The sequence below is a fragment of the Amblyomma mixtum genome, chromosome 4 (assembly GCF_055824585.1).
Source record: "Amblyomma mixtum isolate Tamu chromosome 4, ASM5582458v1, whole genome shotgun sequence".
NCBI lineage: Eukaryota > Metazoa > Arthropoda > Arachnida > Ixodida > Ixodidae > Amblyomma > Amblyomma mixtum.
Window position 1 is genome coordinate 75,425,582 of NC_143015.1, and position 21,418 is coordinate 75,446,999.

The following is a 21,418-nucleotide window of genomic DNA, read 5'->3' on the forward strand; positions in this document are numbered from 1 at the left end:
GGAGTGGTAGCTAAAGTAGTATGCTTCGCAAAAAAAGCATTTTCTTTTATACTGCCCTGGATGGACACCTGAACCACGCCACAAGTGAATGATGATGGGGATGGTATATCTTCTTTATTAGGGCCATGAGAGAGGTGAATGGTCCACTCAGTTTTTTTTTTTTTTTTTCCAGTGACGGAATGAATCGTAAACTATAGTGTGCCCTTCTGCGACTACTAAACAGTACTATAGTTTTCCTCACATCAATTTTTTGACCCACCATCCCGCCTTAATTCCCTGTCTAAATCATCGATCATATTTTTCTATTCGTCCCCTAGGTTAGCGAGGCGATGTCTCCAGCGAATAGCATATGTTACTAAGGGGCTTATGGGGGTTTAACGTTTAAAGCGACTCAGGTTATGAGGGACGCCGTAGAGAAAGGCTCCGGAAATTTCGACCATCTGATGTCCCTGAACGTGCATTGACATCGCACAGAACTGGGGCCTCTAGAATTTCGCCTCCATCGAAATTCGACCGCCTCGGCCGGGATGTCTTTCGGGTCAGCAGCCGAGCGCCACAACCACTGAGCCACCGCTGCGGCTCATATACTACTAAGGTATTCTCCATTAACTCTTTAGTTTTCTCTAAATCCCCAGTGTAAATATGTCCACTCAGCTATGCGCTGTTTGTACTGAAAGCCGAAAAAGTTGGCTGTGGCTTAGCTAAAGTTGAGCCTGGATATCCCGAAGCGAAAAGCTGCGGCAAGGCGGAGGAGGAGCCGCGCGTGCAGTGAATACGGCGCTGTGTTAGAAGGTTGCTTTAGAGACATGTACTGTGGCGTGCATTCCTCTCGGGTGTGCACCAAGATATGAGAGACAGGCATTTGCTTTCCTTAAAAGCAATTTTCATTTCATTTCATTTTCCTTAAGGCCCTTACGGCGCGGTTCGGGTATCCACCGAGATATGAGAGAGGCAGGAGTCGTTTCCTTTCCTTAAAACAAATTTTCTTTTCATTTTCTTTCTCTTACGGCGCGGTTACGGTGTCCACCGTGACGTCACGCATTTCGCGCATGCGCATCTGTGGCTTTTTCTGACGACGGGGCCCACGCTAGCCTCGGTGTTGACTAGCCTAGTGAAGTTTTTCGCTTCAAAATGGCGCTAGTCGGTGATTTCTACAAAAGCAGCGAACACGAGTGAGGAAGACGCCATGTAGACCTGGTTTTCCCAGTCTAATGAGCTTACGGCAGTCTTCGAAGTACAGTAGCTTTTCAAAGAAAGCATGTCAGTAAACACGCAGCTAAGTACGGCTACAGGTTATACCCCAGGGAGGGTGCTGTTAACACTGATAATTTTCCCCCTCGTTAAAACCACTAGGTGCTAAGTACTCCAGTCCAGTCCCGTGCTCCTATACTACCTCGTATTAACGACTATACTGCAATTTGTAGAAGAATGCGCCGATTACGAAGCGAAAACGGCACAACAATTAGCGCGCCTTTTTAGAGAACGCGGGGCTCGAAAGGTGTTACAAAGCGGGACCTGCAAATTGCAGTCCGAACTCAATGCGTTTGACCTCACATTAGGATCAAAACCTGTTAATTTTTTTTTGTTTAGGGAGGAAGATTATCGGGAGGTCAAAAGTTCGTCAGTGCAGGTCAAAACAAACGCACCCAAAACAAGCGCTTTCGGAACGGAGCGACACGGGCGCACCCTGGCGTCTAATTTCAAAGTTTCCCCGCCGTCCGACCGTGCCACGATTCGAGAAGCCAACTAGAGGGCTTCAATATTCTATGCCGCTGGCGCTTTTTAGCGGCTTCCCAAACACATGGGGGGGGGGGGGGGGGGGGGGGCACTGGAAAACTGCGAGGTTCATTTCGCCTTCTCAGTTTTCGTGCCGTAATTGGCAGGGGCACCCCGCTAACGCCGATACGATGCGCGCTGCGCTCTGGAGGCGAGCCGGCAATTAGGCTAGAACAGCGGGGGGGCCGGCTTGAAACCGGCCTGTTACGCGTCTCCCCCGGGGGTAACATCCCGTGGCATGGCTTCGTGACCTCGGTGCCTCGATGGCGACGGCGTCCCATCGGGACCCGGTATACATGTAACGTGAAACCAGTTATGAACGGTTTTCGCACGGTTGTCAGAGGCGCAGCCAACCGGTTGAGACCGTGTTGTTTCAATCGGAGAGCTTCCGAAGCTGAGGATTGGGCGCCTCGTGAGGATTAGGTGGTATATGAACGCTTCTACTGCTCACTTCTATGGCTGACGACAAAACATGTATATATATATATATTTAGGACACATATGATAAAGTATGGAGAACGGGAAGCAAGTGAGAGAGTGCAGCCACCCGGTTGAGATCGTGTTGTGTCAATCGGAGAGCTTCCGAAGCAGGCGCCTCGCGAGGATTATTTATTTTATTTATTTATTACATACTACCTGTCCTTTCCAGGACTAAGGTAGAAGAAGAAACATTACATGTATAGTGACAGAAATACCAAGAAAAACTGGTACAAACAAACAAACAAACAAACAAACAAACAAACCCCTAACGAAATATGCTTACTAAGTACTACGCAAATGACCATAACGCAGAGACGAAAACTCATCACGAGATTCCACAGACACCACGTCATCAGGTAGCCGATTCCAGTCATGTGCGGTCAGCGGAAAGAAGGAATATTTAAAGCAATCTTTAGCAGTATGGAATTCTTCGACATATCGAGTGTGTTTATTAAGGGTTATGCGAGATGTGCACTCCTTTATAGAACATTGTTTATCAATCCCAACAGTTTCATTCATAATGTTATAAAAGGGACACAGTCGTTTGTTTTCTTCGAATAGAAAGGAGCTTTAAGTTGGCTTTATACGGTACAAAGGAAATACTGAATCTTTCCTCCGAAAGCGGGAGAACATGAAATGTAATGCGCGCCTCTGAACATGCTCCAGTTCGTGCAATAATATTTTGCTTTTCGGGTCCCACACCTCGCATGCGTACTCCAGCAGGTGGTATATGAACGCTTCCACTGCTCTTTCTATGGCTGATGACAAAACATATGTTTTTTAGGAGACTTATGATAAAGTTGGGAGAACGGGAAGCAATTGAGAGACGCGTAACTTTCAAAGATAGATGATACAGCGTGGAGTAGACACCAAAAAGAAAGCGAATTTGCTCCATATTATATATTAAATTGTTCACAGTAAGTGGCACCAATGGAAAGGCATGAGATATAAAGAACAAGCGACCGATGGTCTGCTAGGCTGACACGCTGGATGAAACAATGAAAAATGTGCTCGAGGAGCGGCAGTGGATATGCTGGGGTGGCCAATTTATAAAATTTTCATGCACGGTAATGAAGACAAAAGGATATGTTGCCCAACGATGGCTGCTTGGTCTATGGGGAACTGTTGTAGAGAGGAAGATGGCAGTGAATAATGATGGCCATAACTGCCGCTGCATAGGAACTAATGGATATCGCCGAGAGAATTATCTGCCCTGCAGTGACCTTGACTGAGCGCGTTATGATTTTTATTGCATGACAAATAAAGCTTTGGCAACGCGACGATGTATACTCAGAAGTTACCATCTTAGTCTTCCTTTTTTTTCCCCCCTCTGATGTGAGCTGATGCGAGTTTTACACATTGCACATCATCTCGCGTCAGCATGGCCCTCTCGCGGGAGGTCAAAAACACGCCCATGAGATTAAAACCCTCAGCGGTGGAGCGAAAAAAGGATAATAAGCCGTGTCAAGACAACACCAAAGCTGCAGCCTAACGGAGAACCTTGCACCCCGAAAGCCATTATTTTTGGGGAGAGCCGACACCTGAGTGCGCTTTTTTTTTTTTTGCACTTTCACGACAAACGTGTGAGAGGCGCAAGATGGGCTCCTCTTTCGGGCAATGATTAAGAGCTCGTGCCCCGCCAGCGAACGGATCGTGACCGGAGCATCCCCGATGGTCGGAGGTCAGCGCCTTTGTGGTGCAGCCGCCAACGAAACATGAGCAGCCATGATTTATAAAGAGAGAGGGAGAGTAATAGGAGACAGGACAAACGGCGTTTCAGCGTGATGCGAGCGTATTGCATTCCGCCCGTCTGATGTGTCAGTAAGCTGAGCTAATGCCCGGCCTAGATTGACAGTGATATCTAAACTATAATTTCCATGAAATTACCCAGCATTTTCCGGGCTCATGTCTCATTTCTATGTGTCCTTGGCTTGATGTAAGGTGCACCGCCAAGGGTACCGGTGTCACTGAAACTTGAATGGACCTATACCAATGAATTCACGCGTTCTGCCTTGATCAGCTGGCTAGCGTCTGAAGGTTCTGAAGACTACACAGTCTGTACTTCTTATTTCCCTTCTTATTTCGGAGGTTATACGAATAGTCTGAGGACACCGCGATACTCCACAAAATTCTCCCAGCAATTCTTTGCCCTGCAAAACCCGGCGAATGGGAAGGCACCTTTCGTCAATCGTAGATTAGTGCCCCTTTTCTGTTCAAAGGCTAGCTGCGCCAATTTCGTAGTGTGCCAACGCGTCGTTGGTGGCGCGCGAAGCGTTCTGCTTCGTTGTGCGCCACGGTTCTTCGCGCGTCGAGCGAATATTTTGAATCCATGGAGAAGCTGCTATCATTATCTCGTCCTGTACCAGACAGCTGGGCTAGGTTGTATATTGTGGTACCGAATTTCCGTGCACGAGGGAAATGTCAATCCGGCTTGTGTGCGGGTCCGTTAGTGAAGTGTCTGTTGCGAGGTTGACACATTAAAGTTCGTTGTATCCGAGGTGGTACACTTAGGTTCATTATATCCGCATTCAATACACTGAGTTGAATACAACCGGGGTCCAGGCACAAAGGTGCGTTATATGCGAGGTAACAGATGAAAGTTCGTTATATCCGAGGTTAGCAAACGAAATTGGCTGTATCTGAACTTAGCGGATAAATGTTCGTATATCCGAGGTTAACACACTAAAGTTCACTAAATCCGAGGTGGCATACTAAGGCTGGTTATATCCGAGGTGGCATACTAAGGTACCCTCTATCCGGGTAGTATACTGATTTCATATAGGTAGTATACTAAGTTAATAGCCCGCTGGGTACGTTTTCACCTGCCACCGGCTATACTGACCTTATGATTATATCTCCTTATATAAGGCGTCACCTTCCGGCAATAAAATCAGTTGACAGCGCTTGTGTACGTGTACCGTCTCCATGTGATTGTCTATGTTTGCGCTATAACTTTTCACTCAAACCGTTGTAACTATTACCGATAATTTATGGACAGTCCCTCTTCAGCTAGTATACCGATGCTGTTTTTCTAACGGATTTGTCAGTTTCTCGTGTGCTATTTTCATGCATACTATTTGCGAGAGCTAATATATTGAAGTATATTTGCACAATTTTATAAGTCACGGTTGTCATCCTGTTGTTGTTCTGGAAGGACAGGCCTTTGTCAGGTGTATGAAACACCGCTTGCCTGTCTTACCATGGTTTGTTTACCTGTTGTAGAGAAACCGAAATAAACTTCACTTGTGCGTGCATTTGCGGCGAGACGGGGAACCAATCCAAAAACTTCGCTTCAGGAGCGCACATGGTTTATACGGACCATTTTCTTTTCTTTTTTTAGTAATTTGTCAGCACCAACGTTGTCCCACCGCCAGCGAGGAGGAGCCGCATTCTCTTTAAAAAGAGAGGGAGAGAGAGCAAGTGGGCCCAAGAAGGACGTGGTCCCCTTGGAACCAATATCCGACCTTCCGCACGGAGGTCACGATCAGGATTGATTACCCAAGCCTCCCTCAGAGGGCGCCACAAAAAAAAAAAAAAAGAGGGGGGGCGTCACCTCTTAACACCCGCCGCGGGGCCAATTTGGAGGCCAGGCGTGCTTAGTTCGGGCGCATTATAAAATTATGGACACCACGAGCGCCCCCTTCATTCCTGCGTGACAGCTAATCGACGAGCCTTTCCCCTTCTCACGGCTGTGCATAGTCATTCTAGCTGCGCTCAATTACTTTTTTTTTTCACGTTGGCTATATGCTTTCCTTTGTGCATGTGTTGTTGTTGTTGTTGTTGTTGTTGTTGTTGTTGTTGTTGTTATATATTCCTGTTTCTCTAAATGTCCTCGTTGTTTTTCGCACCGCTTGCGTGATGTCCGTGGATGCTTCCAAGCTCACGTGTATTCCCGCGAACGCATCTGCCATGCAAGGGAGGGTTCATCACTTTCACGCTTCTGTTCACGCCTGCCTGCTTTGCTATTTTTTTTTGTACTTGTAGGCGCTATTGCTTCACTACACCCCCCCCCCCCCCCCCTCCGTGCCGCCTTGTCTTCATAGCCGGGCGTCCCTCCTTCCTTGACCCACGGCGGCGAGATCAAATGACTACATCGCCTAGCTCGCTCATCGGATCACCCATCGGCTTTGCCCGCTCTTAAGCGGGATAAATTACTGCGAAACTTTAGACGGCCTCATCGACAGGCGTCTAACTTCAAGTGAATATTATTCTTCCTCCGTTTTTCCCTTGCTTGTGTCCTGTTCCCCACCCCCTTCCTAATGTTCTTCTTCTCGTGATCCCGTAATAACCCTGCATGCCCTTCACGCCTTGCTGCTACGTACATTGCATACAGTTAATTCGAGCTTTAACACGGTCACTCAATTACGCAGGCACTCTCTTTTCACCAGGTAATGGGGCCTAGATGTATCGGGCTTCCTCGGGCCTGCGCTATAAGCAGAGCGAGCACTTTTGACAATGTTTAATTCCGCAAGTTGTACTTTTTTCTAGGCTTTTTTTTTTTCGCCCCGCCGCGGAGGTTCTTACGGCGCTCGGCTGCTGACCCGAAAGACGCGGGTTCAATCCCGGTCACGGTGATCGAATTTCGATGAAGACGAAATTTTAGAGTCCCGTGTACTGTGCGATGTCAGTGCACGTTAAAGAAGCCCAGGTGGTCGAAATTTCCGGATCCCTTCACTACGGCGTCTCTCATAGCCTTAGTCGCTTTGGGACGTTAAACCTCAATAGACCCATAAACGTTTCTAGGCTGTAGAAGTTTGATGTCGCAAGTGGAGAGGAGGATGCGAAGTGCACGATGAGTTATGCAAATGTATTAACAGGGGCTGTGGACGCGGATGACGGCACACTTAATTAGAGGAAGCGGTACATATCGCGTTCCGAGCGCTGCAGCTCACTAGCCATTTCAGGCACATTTGCGTTTCTTTTTTTTTTAAGTATTGCTGTCTTTATTTACCGGAAGATACTGCTTTATGAAGAGGGTTATTCGCACATGATCTTTCTTTAACTTTGAGCATAGATCCCCGAAAAATAGTATGCAAGCTGTTTTGCGCAGTGAAACTTCCCTTATGAAAATTTTTGTAGACAATCTACAGACTGTCCATGGAGTTTTGTCCATAAAGTCTGTAGACTTTAAAGAGACAAATCTATTAGACTGGTCTAAAGGCAATACAGATCCTCTATAAACACTCTATAGAGAATCTATAGATTAATGGCCGTACACGTTAAATAGGCTTTTTTCTATAGAAAGGCTATAGATTATGAACAGACAAAAGAGATACCTATAGGAAGGCAATTGAGTCCATAAGATGTCTATGTATACAGTCTATATACCATTTTATATTCAGGCGCCTTTCCTGTATGGCTGCAAGTTGTACAGTACGTTATATAGTTAGAGCCCAATGAGTATTGAAACTTCCTTGGAAGGTGTTCTGAATGTCCACTGTACTGATACACAGTGTCATAGGCTCTCGGGTGCGTCGGAAATGATCACATAATGCATTGGGACAGCTGTCCAAGCAACGGCGCTGAACTCTCCATGCTTCCCAGGTTTACTCCCCGGACCAGTACAAAACCTCCGTTCGCTCGCCGAACTCTAACGAGAGCTTGTTTTTTCTGTGCAGGCCCCAATTTTCTTAGCATTCGGAACGTCGTAAAAACACAAAAAGAAAACACAACGAAAAGGGCTGATTTTACGACCGAGCGCCGGTCTCCTTCGCGTCCACCAGCGTCCCGTAGAAACAGAGCGCGGTGGGTTCCCAAAATTAGAGACGCACATTTGGGGGTTCCGTTCCTGCACGCGCATTTGTGGAGTGCTTTCTCGCTTCGCTTGCCGTGGCCTCTTCTTGTCGGTGGGCGGCGGCGAAAAGGGGTTCGCTAAAAGCCGCGGCGCTCGTCTGGCCTCTGTGTTTGCGTGCGTCTGTGAATGTGTTTGTACCTCGTTGGCACGCTTGTACATTAGTATGGCGAAAGGCGGTGACTGCTGCCGAAAGGGGCGTGGTAGCAGAGAGCGCGGCGCGCTAGGAGTAAAGACGTTCTCCGAAGAAACATCTGCCCTGCCCGCTCCTTCAACGGCATGCAGGATGCTTTCATCTCTGGACACGTCGCCTTAGTAAGCTGCAAGACTTGAGCTGCGCTCCACCGGGCTCAGGTCCCCAGCTTGGCTGTCTATGGAGTCGGTCGCGTTGGCCGACTTTTTTTATGACTTTTCTATGGGTATGCGAGGACAAACAATGAACCCCCCTGTACTGAGCGTCGCGATGCGACAGTCGGAATTTGTGAGGGGGAAACGGCGCAGTGATGTTGGCGTCGGTGACGGGGATAGTCGGAGAGTCGTGCGATTGCGTGTTCTGTTCACGGTAGCGATATGAGTTCTCAAAATGGATCATTCCTCGAGGGCGGCCGGCTCACTGTGAGGACACGTACAGCAGGGGCAGGATCTTCCGCTGGCGGTTTGGAGAACCGACAATATTATAGAACTTGCTGTTTGTTGGGAAATCCATAAATTGGTGGTAAATCCATGAATTGTACTATACAGTGGCATACATCTTTTTAAAAAAGAAACAGAAGTTAGTAACTATGGGCCATGGTCCGTGGCTTCCTGTATTGCTCCGCTAAACAATCAAAACAGTAACCGAAACCAGCGTTCGATGATTGATTATATCAAACAAGCCAGAGATATCAAGACTGTTAAAATTTCGTCTTCTGATTAGGTTCTTTCTTAGGTGACAAGGAAAGCTTTAACTGACTACTTTTTTTGTCGCGGAGGAATTCTGCGTGGCGGTGCTGAACGGGAGGGGAGCCTCACTGAAGACGTCAACTGTATGTGACTAAGTGACATGATGTGGACTAGAAGTATGGGACATTTAGTACTCGTATGCGTCGACATCTGGACGAATATGGATGCCGGGAGTCGTTCTCAGTGCCTAACTCTAGATTTCTATGGATACCAAAAGAGTATACGAAAATATGCATGTATTCTGAAAATTTATTGGCATAGCCCAGGCCTTGTCGATATTTTGGCAGCAACCCAGTAAAACCCTCGTGAAAAGACAGTACCGCGCAGCCATTCCGTTATACATTCCCCTTCAGGGTTTCGTCAGACTCAAATCCGAAATCAACACTCAGGAAATACCAGGAAACAAGTTTGCAGATGTTCTTACTTTCATCGTTTTGTGTCAAAGGTTGAGCCCTGCTCAACGGCGGAAGGTGTCGCAGAAACTCGGCGTGAAACCAAGCGCATTAAATAAAAATTTTCATCACCTTCAATTTTCTACTGACCGTATTTCCGCAAACACAATTACCGGAAGACGTAAAAAAAAAGGAGCAGCAAAATTAACATCTCTCTTTTGAAACACTGCCAAAGATACTTAAACAAATATACTTATTGGCTGGGCCACTTATTGTGGCAACTGTCCGTCGTAGGCTCGTTCTCAGTGCAAAGGAGCTTAAAATTCACCCTCATCAAAAGCTTGCCAGTAAATGCGATTGAAAACGTCAGTCGTACGGTTTCGTGAGTCTCACGACTAGTTGCTTCCCGTAGAATGTGGTTATAAAACTTAGTGGCACCACCAACGCAGGCCCGTCTTCCCATTTGAGGCGCATATGGTAAGTTACCCATGAATAAGAGACGCAGAAAAAGAACATTCGTGAGCACACTCACCGGTACCACCCGAATCCTCGGTGGTAGTGCTTGTCGAAAAAGTGCGGCTCGGGTCCCGCGGCCCGCACCTGTGGGTGCAGCCTGAGGTACTCCAGAACCGCCCTGGTGCCGCCCTTCTTGACACCGATGATAATGGCCTGAGGAAGACGCCGCTCGGGGCGCTCCAATCGCGAGTCAAGCACATCAAACACAACACGTGGGCCTTGTTGCACTGAATGCGTCTCACTGTCGTTCGCCACCCTGGCACCAAAACTCTGCGAGTCGTACAAGACGCCTCTGTCCATCGGCGAAGACGCGTAATCATCATTCAGCTCTCCCTCACCATAGAACCTCGGTTGTTGGGCTTGGGAGGGCGACGTTTCGCTATTGAACACGCCGCTGAATGTCTCGCTGTCTTCACCTGTACGAGCGATTGGAATTGACGAATGGCTCACGTTTACTGTGTTCACCCGGATATCATAGTCAGCACCATAGTATTTGTCGTCACCGCTGCTATCATTCGTCGGTACTGACGAATGAGTCGTACGGAGCGTCGGTGACGGCGTCGTCTTAAACGCCAGCGTCAGTCTGCCAGCATGGCTCTTGTCCAAGGCACTCCGTCGTCGAAGGACTCTTTCGGGGTCTCTCTGTTGCTGTCCAGATGACTCTCGCCTTCGAGCTCCACCTCTGGACTTCTCAGCGATGTTGTGACGTTCCTCGCGACCTCCATCGCCAGCCTTCCAGGACAGGAAGACACTTCCGGTGAGGTCACCTTCTGGTCTGGGTGCTGAGGGAATTGGATTGTTCCTTCGTCCGGGTTCCCGTAGGTTGTCGAGGACTTCGCGTGGCGTGGGCGAGTTCTTCGAGAAGGCCGGCGTCAGGTCTGGCGCGAAAAAGGCGTAGCCAATGAGGATGCAGAGGGCGGCCGTGTAAGCGACCAGGCGCCTCACCGACGTCTTCTTGTAGGCGGGGCTCATCGTGGCTGTGCCATTGGGTCATCGCAACCGCCACTCACACGCTGATGACGTCACTGACGGTAAACGGCGTAGACGTTGGCCGAGTGCGCCGCACCTGAATAGAACAAACACGAAAGCAATAAAAGTAGATTTTGAGAATGAACTAGTCTCTACTGGGCAGGGCAGTTTTTTCTTATTTCTTTTTTAAGCCCAAACTAATATCTGTCTCTACTTGGTAGAGGTTGTCCTTTACAACCTCACTCTATATTCTGTCTCTACTTGGTGCCCAATTTCAGCCGACGACTGCCACCAACTCGGCTAAGGGGAGTGCATTGAGAATGTTTGAGAGGCGATGGAGGTGTCAGCGCATTTGGTCGCTCAAAACGATGTCGGGCTAATGTAGACGCATGTGCCCCCGAGAGTGATGCCGACGGGAAAGGTAGCGCAACCAATGTGGAAACACATTGGGGGGCTTCTTGTCTGCCCAGCCACCAGGCATTGCACCGACAGCATTGGAAGCCGTATACGATGAACGCCGCTGCAGCTTATGCAATCTGCCCTAATTTTGTTAGCGCGCTGAAGGAAGAAGACACTGACGCAATGATAAGATCGTAGCAGTAATTTGCTAATGGTGGTAGGTAGTAGTTTGCGTGTAAAGCCATAGTGAAGCATAAGAAAGTTGAACTTTTGCTTAAGAAACGCCGCAAACAGGAGACAAACTATATGTAGCATCAAAAACACGGGATGGGCGCTAGTTACGGCAACTTAATTCTTTTCTTTATGTTTTTGTTTTCTGGTGGGTTGTAGCTTATTTGAATTGTTTTCTGCAACTGTGAATCCTCACCACTTTCATCCGCTTTTCCGTATAGGTTATCGAGCGAACAGTCGAAGCACAAATGGGTAAAACGAACCAAATAATAACCGTTGTTGGTGAACTTTCACCCGTGGTTTCTGAAATCAGGTGAACAGGTCGTTCTTCGAAAATATTAGGCCTAACGCAAGGCACTTTTCTGAGTTTTTTTTTCTAGTGCTCTTGGAGTCTTCCATTCGATGCGTCGCGCTACAAGGCCGTTTATTTGTTCGTTTGAAGTATTTACACTTTCTCAGTGTAACTGACCACCAACTCCCTCAGTTTTACTACTTTTTACTTTTTATGGCAAGGGTTCAAGGCTGTCGCCGCACGCTCCCTCCGCAGTTTTTTTTGTTCCTTCATGCGGGTTTGTAGGCATGAGCCAGAACAGAAGGCGCTGCGGAAAGCGTTGTGCAGACGACGCGACGCCAAGGCTACGCCCAATCTTCTCCCGTCAGTCAGAACGATGCACCAATGGAGTGCCTTCAGCGAAAGTAACCCCCCATGACGTCAACGGGGCTCAGAGCAGTGGGCCGGGCCCGTTTTTGTTGAAGGAAAGAACGAGCGGGCTTTAATTTGAATTTTCGCAGCTTTTCGGGGCGCGCATAGCTCTAGTATTTTGCAGAGGTTATCTTCGATGCCTCATCTATGCAGTGGGCTTGTTTTTCAAAAATGTCCGGACCCTGGGCAGTGGCCCTTTAAGGGTAACGGAGAGGATTCCAAGAGAAGGCAAACGTAGCAGGGGGCGGCAGAAAGTTAGATGGGCGGCTGAGATTAAGAAATTTGCGGAGATACGATGGCCGCAACTGGCAAAGGACAGGGTTAATTGGAGAGACATGGGAGAGGCTTTTGCCCTGCAGTGGCCGTAGTCAGGCTGATGATAATGGTAATGATAATATTCCTTAATTTTTCTTTGTTGAGAAAAAAAAATTTCATGTTTTCCTACACAAAATTTCTGGCTTTCCATTTTGGTGAAGGTTAAAAATGACGCTGCGGTTACTAACGGCAATGTAAGGAGATATTCAACGACTGCCTTTTGGAGCACAACTGAAATCTAGTGAAGTCGGCTGCCGAAGACTCTTTATTCAGCCTGTACTGTAACAAGGCGATGGACTTGAAAACTAACAGATCTGTCTTCAATTGTTGTACTTCGCAATACACTTGTGCTTTTGAACTTTTATTGGTTGTCTTTCGCCCTTCATGAATGCTCTTTATTACTGTTATATCACTGACTGTTAATTTTTTTCCAGATACAGACATTCATATTGTATGTGCTGCTGCACTGCACCTTTCTTTTCGTCTCGCTTCCTGCACCGTAGGGGACCGAGGGCAGTCAAGCCGACTAGATCATCTTTCTTCCGAGGGTCCCCTGCCTGTGCAGATATTCTTCTGTACATAACAGCTATAATATCATCATCATCAGCCTGACTACGCCTACTGCAGGGCAAAGGCCTCTCCCATTAACCCTGTCCTGCGCCAGCCGCGGCCACCGTATCCCCGTAAACTTCTTAATCTCATCCGCTCACCTGACTTTCTGCCGCCCCATGCTACGCTTGCCTTCTCGCAGCCTGAAAGAGATTAATTAATTAATTTATTGTGGATCAGTGGGTGAATAACGGTGTAAGAGTGGGTCGGGCGAGTGTAATCCCACATGACAACCCAATGGAAGGTACTCAAACATTTTAGCCCTCAGATTTTGAAATTTTAATGGTGCTGATGACGTCACGACCTTCTCGACCAGTTAGGGAATTTAGTGACGGAGAAACCCAGTGTTTTTTTTTTTAAGACGACAACCTAATTAAATGATATCGCATTAAATAGAGGACTGCGTACCGACGCGTCTCTCTTCCCTGCCGGCCGTTTGCGGCCAGCGGTCTAGTCCGCGTGTCTAATTCTGCCTTTGTAAACGGCAACTCAATACCTTGTAAGCCTTCGGTAGTGAATGTGTGTCAAACGACGAAGTCCGATTAAAGGAGAGTAGACACGAAATGCTCTGCAGTGTTTATGCCTTGGAATGATGAGTACGACATTAATAAACATGTATAACATGTCCCCCGTCTTCGTGTGCAACTTTCGTTGAAGATTTGCATGATGCTCTTAACATGATCTCAGCACGTTATCCGGGTGCGGCAATCCTTCTTGCTGGTGACTTCAATTATCCCAGTATCGTGTGGGATAATACGTCGCCGTATCCTCGCCCCTTTTCTACCGAATGCAATAACTTTTTGCGAACCTGTTTGGGCTTTAACCTTTCGCAGCTAGTTACTTAGCCAACTCGAGTCACGCCATCATCTTCCAATGTTTTAGACCTTGTGCTAACCAACGCGCCGGATCTTATCCCTTCAATCTCGTACTTACCTGGTCTTAGTGATCACACCTTGCTTCATTTCGATGTAAAAATTAATATTCCTAATCGCCGGAACATCTTCAAGTCAATTAGAGATTACAAGCGGGCGGACTATGATGCTATTAATCGTGAATTAGCTCTTTTCTTAAACAATTATTTACCAGATTTTCCACAGCGTTCTGTCCACACTAACTGGGAAATGTTTAGGGACACTGTTGAACGTCTCACTAATACATTTGTGCCGCTAAGAATTTTGCGGTGTAATAGCCAATCACAGTGGTTTAACAACGTTTTAAAAAGGCTATCCAATAAGAAAAAAAGGTTTGTTTAGCTCGGCGAAATCGTCGAATTCGCAACAACGATGGGACTATTACCTTTCTGCGGCCGCTGAGTACTAATTAGCTCTGAAAAATGCTAAGGACACCTTCTGTAACAGTACTTTGCCTGCTTTGGTGATTAATAACCCTAGACAGTTTTGGAACACTGTGAACAAGAAAGATAGTTCGTCAATACTACTTACATCTTCTGACGGCGTTGCATTTTCACCAAATGAATGCGCTAGTGTTCTTAACAGTGTTTTTGTTGCTGCTTTTTCTGGCAATGTTTCCCTTACCAATCAGGAGTGTGCGGTCTTGGATGCTTTTCCCATGGATCCAATTCTTTTTGACACAAATGGCATCCTGAGGATAATTGAAAACCTTAAGATTTCTCCCTCCTGTGGCGTCGATAACATTAATTCGAAATTTCTGGTTAACACAAAGATGTACAGTTCAATGATCCTCACCAAACTGTTTGACCAGTCTCTGTAAAAAGGCTGTATTCCCAATGACTGGAAGGTTGGGAGGGTGATTCCTCTGCATAAGTCTGGCGATAAACATTGCCCTGATAACTTTCGCCCTGTGTCGCTCACCAGCATTCCATGTAAAATCATGGAACATGTCATCTACTCTCATCTTGCTAACTTTTTAGAATCCAATTGCTTTTTCACTAATGCCCAGCACGGCTTTCGTAAATTGTTTTCATGCGAAACGCAACTCATATGTTTCACAAATGACTTGCATTGCATTCTAGATCGCGGGTCCCATGCTGATTCTATATTTATGGATTTTTCTAAAGCATTTGACAAGGTTTCACACGAGCTTCTTTTTCTTAAACTAAACAGGCTTAACATTGATTCCACAGTGCTTGCATGGTTGCATTGTTTTCTTTCAAACCGAAGTCAGTTCGTAACAGCAAATAACGTCAATTCAGATTCCTCTCCTGTTTGCTCTGGCATGCCTCAGGGGTCCGTTCTTGGGCCCCTCCTCATTTATATAAACGACTTACCAAATAATATATCGTCTTCCATTTGTCTTTTTGCCGATGATTGTGTTATTTACAGCGAAATTAATGATGATAATGATGTATGTGTTCTTCAGTCAGATATTAACAAGGTACTGGATTGGTGTAACCTGTGGAATATGAAGCTAAACATTACTAAATGCAAGCATTTGCCCATTTCTCGTCTATCTAATACACCCTCTACCTACTGCATTAATGGCATCACTCTTGAAACTGTGTCGTCTTATAAATATCTGGGTGTTCACGTCTCTTCTAACCTGTCTTGGAAAACTCATGTTGACTACATTACAAATAACGCCAACCGCATGCTCGGATACCTTCGCAGAAATTTTTCATGTGCACCGAGTTCATTAAAACTATTACTTTACAAAACATTGTTCCTCTCTAAATTGGAATATGCTTCATCGGTGTGGAACCCGGGGGTCGAATCTCTCATTTCTGACTTAGAATCAACTCAAAACCGCGGTTGTCGCTTCATACTTTCCAACTATCATCGTACTAGTAGTGTAACTGCCATGAAAGCTAACCTTTCCCTACAGCTTCTTTCCCATCGCAGGTCAATAGCTTCATTATGTACTTTTCACAAAATTTATCATAATCCTTATCTTAAAGAGAAGTTACTAAAACGACCACCCTATATTTCAGCGCGCATTGATCACCGTCACAAAGTTTGGATCCCTCCTTGTCGTACAAGATGTTTTCACGATTCATTCATACCCAGAACTTGTGTCAGCTGGAATCACCTTCACCACAATATTGCTGTAATTATTGATACTGCTGCATTTCGTAACGCTGTTATTAAATTTATATAAGTATGTGTCTATAACTTTGTTAATTTATTAGCTGCTGTTTTCTTTTGTGTTTTGTTTTGTGTAATGCTGCCTTTTGTTAATTCTGTTATTGATTTTATACCAGTGTGCTGTAACTATATTCAATTTCTAGCTGCTGTTTTGTTTTTTTGTACTTGCATGTTATTCCCACTCCCCGCTGTAATGCCTAACGGCCCTGAGGGTAAATAAATAAATAAATAAAAAATAAATATCATCACGTAGAATTCGTCAGCACGCAATAAATAATTTTTAATTGCATTTTCTTTGTAGTTTAGTTTAAGCTGCCTGGTGATGGTTGTGACGTCAAAAGTAAGTATAAGGTCACGTGGACCATATAAAAACTGCAATATAAGCACTGATTTGCCGTTTTAATTCACGGAAATTCCTATGCTCAACTGCTGCAGAGCCGAAAAGGCAGCAAGTGTGCAGATAGGTATTATATTGCAGTTTGTGTATACCTCATGTGATCTGGTGCCTACCCGTGACATCGCAACCGTCCTTCGACTGCTGAAACCGAAGCCGAAACTGCATAGAACAATGAATAAAGTTACAAGTTAGGTACTGAGCGTCGCCGAATTTCACGCGGTGATTCATGTTTATGAATAACTTATGCATCAATCAAAAGAAAAAATACACTATGAAAATTTCGGTTTCTCTACTCCTATAAGTTCGAATCCAAGCTGAGTAACTCAACGAGCTAGTGGCAGATGTTGCTGAGTGACTGGCTTCGACAAAACCGACTGATCGGAAACAGAGTCTGAGTCTCCGGAATGCTGCCGAAGGTTACTTAGTTAAACGGGCAGATGGGGATTATTGCAGGTTTATGATCTACGACGTAACGCTCCGTTCTTCAGGCTTCAGAAAACAAACAAGAAACGTGCTCTCTCGCTATACGAGACAAAAAGACAGACTTGAATAAAGACAGAAAGAATGACACCTATTAGCACGCCTGTACACGAACAAAGAGCAAACAAACGTGTGCTTACCTGTGAAGTGATGTCGATACCGCAGCATCACTCACACGCTAGGTCGTACTTCACTCCGCTGTCTGGTGAACGGTGTAGCCTTTGGACACAAGGGTAGAGCGGTATTCCACAAACGGTTCACTGCAATGTCCACAGCAGAAATTTCCGATGCACTACGTTAGGCTACTCAGTTAAGTTACGCTCTTTCCGCACTCAGCCGAACGGATGACGCGACGAACACCGACGAGACGGGGAAGAGTTACGTAAAGAGGTCGCCGATCCAGAAGTCGCGGTCGGGCCAGGTGCAGGTCCGGACGAACGATTGTCTGGCCGTCAGCAGAGCGGCTCCTTATTTACAACCTGGAGAACGACCTTCCTCCTTTGGATCTCGATGTCGAACAGATCGTCCCCTCACCCGGAACCGGGCGAGCTCCGTCGTGTCCTCTGGAGGTCACCTGCCTTGTCGACCGCTGTCACCGAGAAGCAGGTATTCCTCCGTGGGACTTCGGCATTGAAGATGTTGTCAACTTCAAAGCGCTCCGATGCGGGTTTGTCAATGAGAAATCACAGACAATGCAGATTCGTTAATTGGCGTTTGCAATTGCGGTAGGTGATATGGACGCATGGTTACAGTCTTCTACAATCAGGGCCGAGTAATGGGTCCTCAGCAAGAAGCCTTCTGGATAGTCAACGAGTCGATACAAGTCCAAGTGGATACAGGACAGCACTCTAAAGGTAGCCGCATCTGTCATCACAGCATTGCTCTTCACAGCTGCACATGTCGACGCATGAAGAAAATACTGTGCTCTAAAAAACTTGTCTGCAGATGTCGTAATCCTGTTTGAAATGCTGACACTCCTGGAACAGTAGCAGGCTAGTCTGCCATCACGATGTCCACTTGGTTTAAAGACTCACTGCCCTTGAGCATTTCGTCGCTGAGTCCGGCACTGTTCCCGTTGCAGGTGATCAGATTCGCCGAACATGTCCCGTTGGTGATTAACGGGGCACAAGGATTGGCTTTGAATAAGAAGCGTTGACGCGAACTCTGGCGTTGACGAGCAGATCGTCCTATCGCGACGATGCAACCGCGTCGTCTGCTCCGGTGGGCCGCGGATGCCGTCTGCTACCGGTCGCAGTGGGTCCGGTTCGCTTTCGAAAGTTGGCGCGTGGGCTGCCGGCGGGGATTGAGAGAGAAGGATGGGCGGAGTCGCCGTTTCACATGTGGCGCCATCCTTTACTAAGTGATTAAACTACCGTCCTTGTGATCGCGGGCGCCGCTTACAAAGCTGCTTTATGGTGTTGACAAGAATTAAGCAGACAGGATGTGAGAGCGTTTTTGAAGGAACAGCAGGCTGCGTTTCTGTTGCGCCGCCTTGGAGCACTTTTGCGGCGGCCCAGTAGCAAAAATAAATAACGTTGTATGGAATAGGAAGTATAGCTGAACCCACTCGAGCGTATCTAGCTTCTGCAGCCTGTGAGTTAAGCACTCAGCACATGGTTTTTCCCAAATAAAAGAAATAAAGAAAGTTTTGCAAGTTATTTTTTCAAGGTAAAGTTACCACCATACCGTGTCGCTGAATGACAACCCTTACATAGTCCTTTCATACGGTTGTGTAGAAGGTTGAAAAAGTAGAGCTACTTAGAGATCACTGCTTGGTCAGTTCAGATAAAAATAGAAATATTTAGTATGCCTGAACTCCTTATAAATATCCCAATAGGCCCAGACCACTGCATAGCTGTACTCGATTTTTGAAAAAAAAAAAAAAATAGAGGCGACTTCTTAGGCGAATAGAGGCGACGGCTATTCTCCACTGCTGTCAATTTTTGGATCAAACTACGGGCGCACTTTAATGTCGATCTTTAGTCTGTGGAACGTCCCACTGTTCATTGTTTGCTCCGTTGTAAGGCACAAAAGAAAAAAAAACAGAACAGTACAGCTCCCCACTGTATGAAATCCTATTTAGTAAGCAGGATAAAAGTTGTCATAAATAGTGAGACCAATGATCATGATCTTGATGGATCATGGTAGCATATGAGTTTTTCTACTTTTGAACCGTGCTTTCAAGCAGCGAACACAACAATTTAAGGCACTGCCTTCTGAGTGAAGGCCTCCCGTATAAATAACTCAGTTCAGTAGGTGGCAAACCACCGCGAACGAAGCGTTTATCTTTCCGCACGAGCTCGGCCGACCGTCTGGATACGCCGTTCCCATTCCCTGAAGCCTGTACGGGCAGCCACTAACTGCAACTGTTGCGAAGCTAACGCACACAGCAACCTGTTTCTGCATTCATATCAGCGAGGCGCGGCTCTCCGCTCAAGTAGGAAGCACATATATCTCGCGGGCTATTTATGTATACGTTCTCGTCACAACAAGCTGGCGATATGCCTGCCCTAACTGCCTCACTGTCCTCCCACAACACTGAAGGCAAGAAAAAAAAAAAGCGGAGAGGCTTCTCATGCGAAATCTTATCTCCACGCCCACAACAGCGAGGCTGGGCTAACTGTTCCCTGGTTTAGGACATAAGTAGGTCGCAGCTGGCCGTTCTTATCACAGCGTGATGTAACACCGTCATTTAAGGGCCGCCCGACTGCCAGCCGCTGCCGAAGTCTCGAAGGCTTCCGTTATCGCGCCATATCCAGTACGCGCTTTAGCGAGCCTGTTTGTCCGTGCTGTTAACGTGACCGCTATTCAAGACACTCCCCGCATCTCCAAGCTTCCCGAAGACGAGCTCGAAGCATATACCACGCTTCTACTAATGGATGCACGAGCGCTCACGTCGTCTGCTCGATAAGCGTCTAGCAGACGATGCCCGCGAAGAGAGGGGATAGATAAATGATAAACAAAGGAACCGCCCGCGCAGGGAGCGCCATCTGGGATCGGCCGCCTTAATTATTGCGAACAAAAAAAAAACGTAAGAAGGGCGACTCCTCCGTGCGTGTTCAGATGGCGGGCGGGGGCGCGGTCGCAAATACAAAAGAGCAGAGGAAAGCGGCTGCAGTTTTGCGGTTTTCGCTTGGAGCGCGGAGGTTTCTAATTTCCCCCTCTCTTGCGAGCTCTGCGATTGTTGTTGCTCTCTTGTAAAGATGGCGCCCGCACGCGCAGTTGTTCGGGGAAGGAGATGGAGAGGGTAGCAGCAGAAGCTGGAGGCCCGTCGTCTGCTCGCAGCGGCGGCGTCTTTGTCGTCTGCTGCTGCTGCCCGCCTTTGAGGATTTGCCGACAGCGGCGGTAGGAGGGGGGGGAGGTGCTCCCGTGCCTGCATCGTTCGGGCTTCACAAATCCTGGCACCTTGCTTTTTGTCGTCTCGTTTTAATCTTCCCGCGTCCTTCTTTTTTTTCTCACACACAATCACGTGTTTAGCCTCCGCGGACTTTAACGTGGCACAAAGCAAAGCACCAACACCAGCTTTTCGAGGGGATGTTTCTGCGATCAACGCTTTTCCTCGAGGGCTTTGAGAATAGCCACGACTGTGCGGGGTAAATCTTCGGTAGAGGAAAGCGCGCGAGCGGTGCGGCAGCCGAATGAGCCTCCTTCTTTAGCTGACTGCTGATAAGGCGTTTGCGACCGGCATCGTAAATTTCTGCGGTCCCTTTCTTTCTTTCTTTCTTTCTTTCTTTCTTTCTTTCTTTCTTTCTTTCTTTCTTTCTTTTTTCCTTCTTTCTTTCTTTCTTTCTTTCTTTCTCTCTTTCTTTCTTTCTTTCTTTCTTTCCTTCTTTCCTTCTTTCTTTCTTTCTTTCTTTCTTTCTTTCTTTCTTTCTGCAGTTCGGCTAGAATAGGCCCAGGACATAGGTATCGTGGTTTTGGCGGCTTGTATTTTGCGGGGTCAACAGTATGCACCCTGTGATGCTTTGTGAGCCGTTGTTCTGAGCGGCGGCGGCGGGAGATTTCGGCGCCCATTTTTAGAGCCACTCGCGGGGATTCGTGCACTTTTCTGCCTGCCATTTTTCTCTATCTTCTCCGTTTCGTTGGCCGTTTCTCTTTCGTGGCGATGTCGTCGGGCGCGTCGGTGGCATCCTAATTTGTCCGTCCCCTCGGGAGAATGACTCGGCTAAGTCGGCGGCTGTCCTTTGTGGCCCGTTTTTTCGACAACCGTAAACTACTATACCGCGTGCTCGCTGACTATCTTGTTAACGACAAGCGCGGGGTCATAAAAAGCGGAGTGCCTCGGCGGCTGGAAGCTTGGGAAGAATCACCTTGTGCTGTCTGCGACCAGGGGAGCTTCAAAACTGTGTCCGTCTG

General features: G+C 47.1%; 1 protein-coding gene across 1 annotated transcript in view; it reads right to left on the reverse strand.

Moving 5' to 3' along the window:
* Nucleotides 1-18,320, reverse strand: part of LOC149347066 (uncharacterized) — a 104,900-nt gene extending 86,580 nt beyond the window's left edge. The window contains exons 1-2 of the mRNA XM_089586840.1: nt 17,203-18,320; nt 9,914-10,963 (exon numbers count right to left, since the gene is read on the reverse strand). Of these exons, the coding sequence (XP_089442966.1) occupies nt 9,914-10,869 (956 nt within the window). The 5' untranslated portion in view covers nt 10,870-10,963; nt 17,203-18,320. The remainder of the gene's footprint in view (nt 1-9,913; nt 10,964-17,202) is intronic.
* Between the last annotated feature and the right edge of the window lie 3,098 nt (nt 18,321-21,418).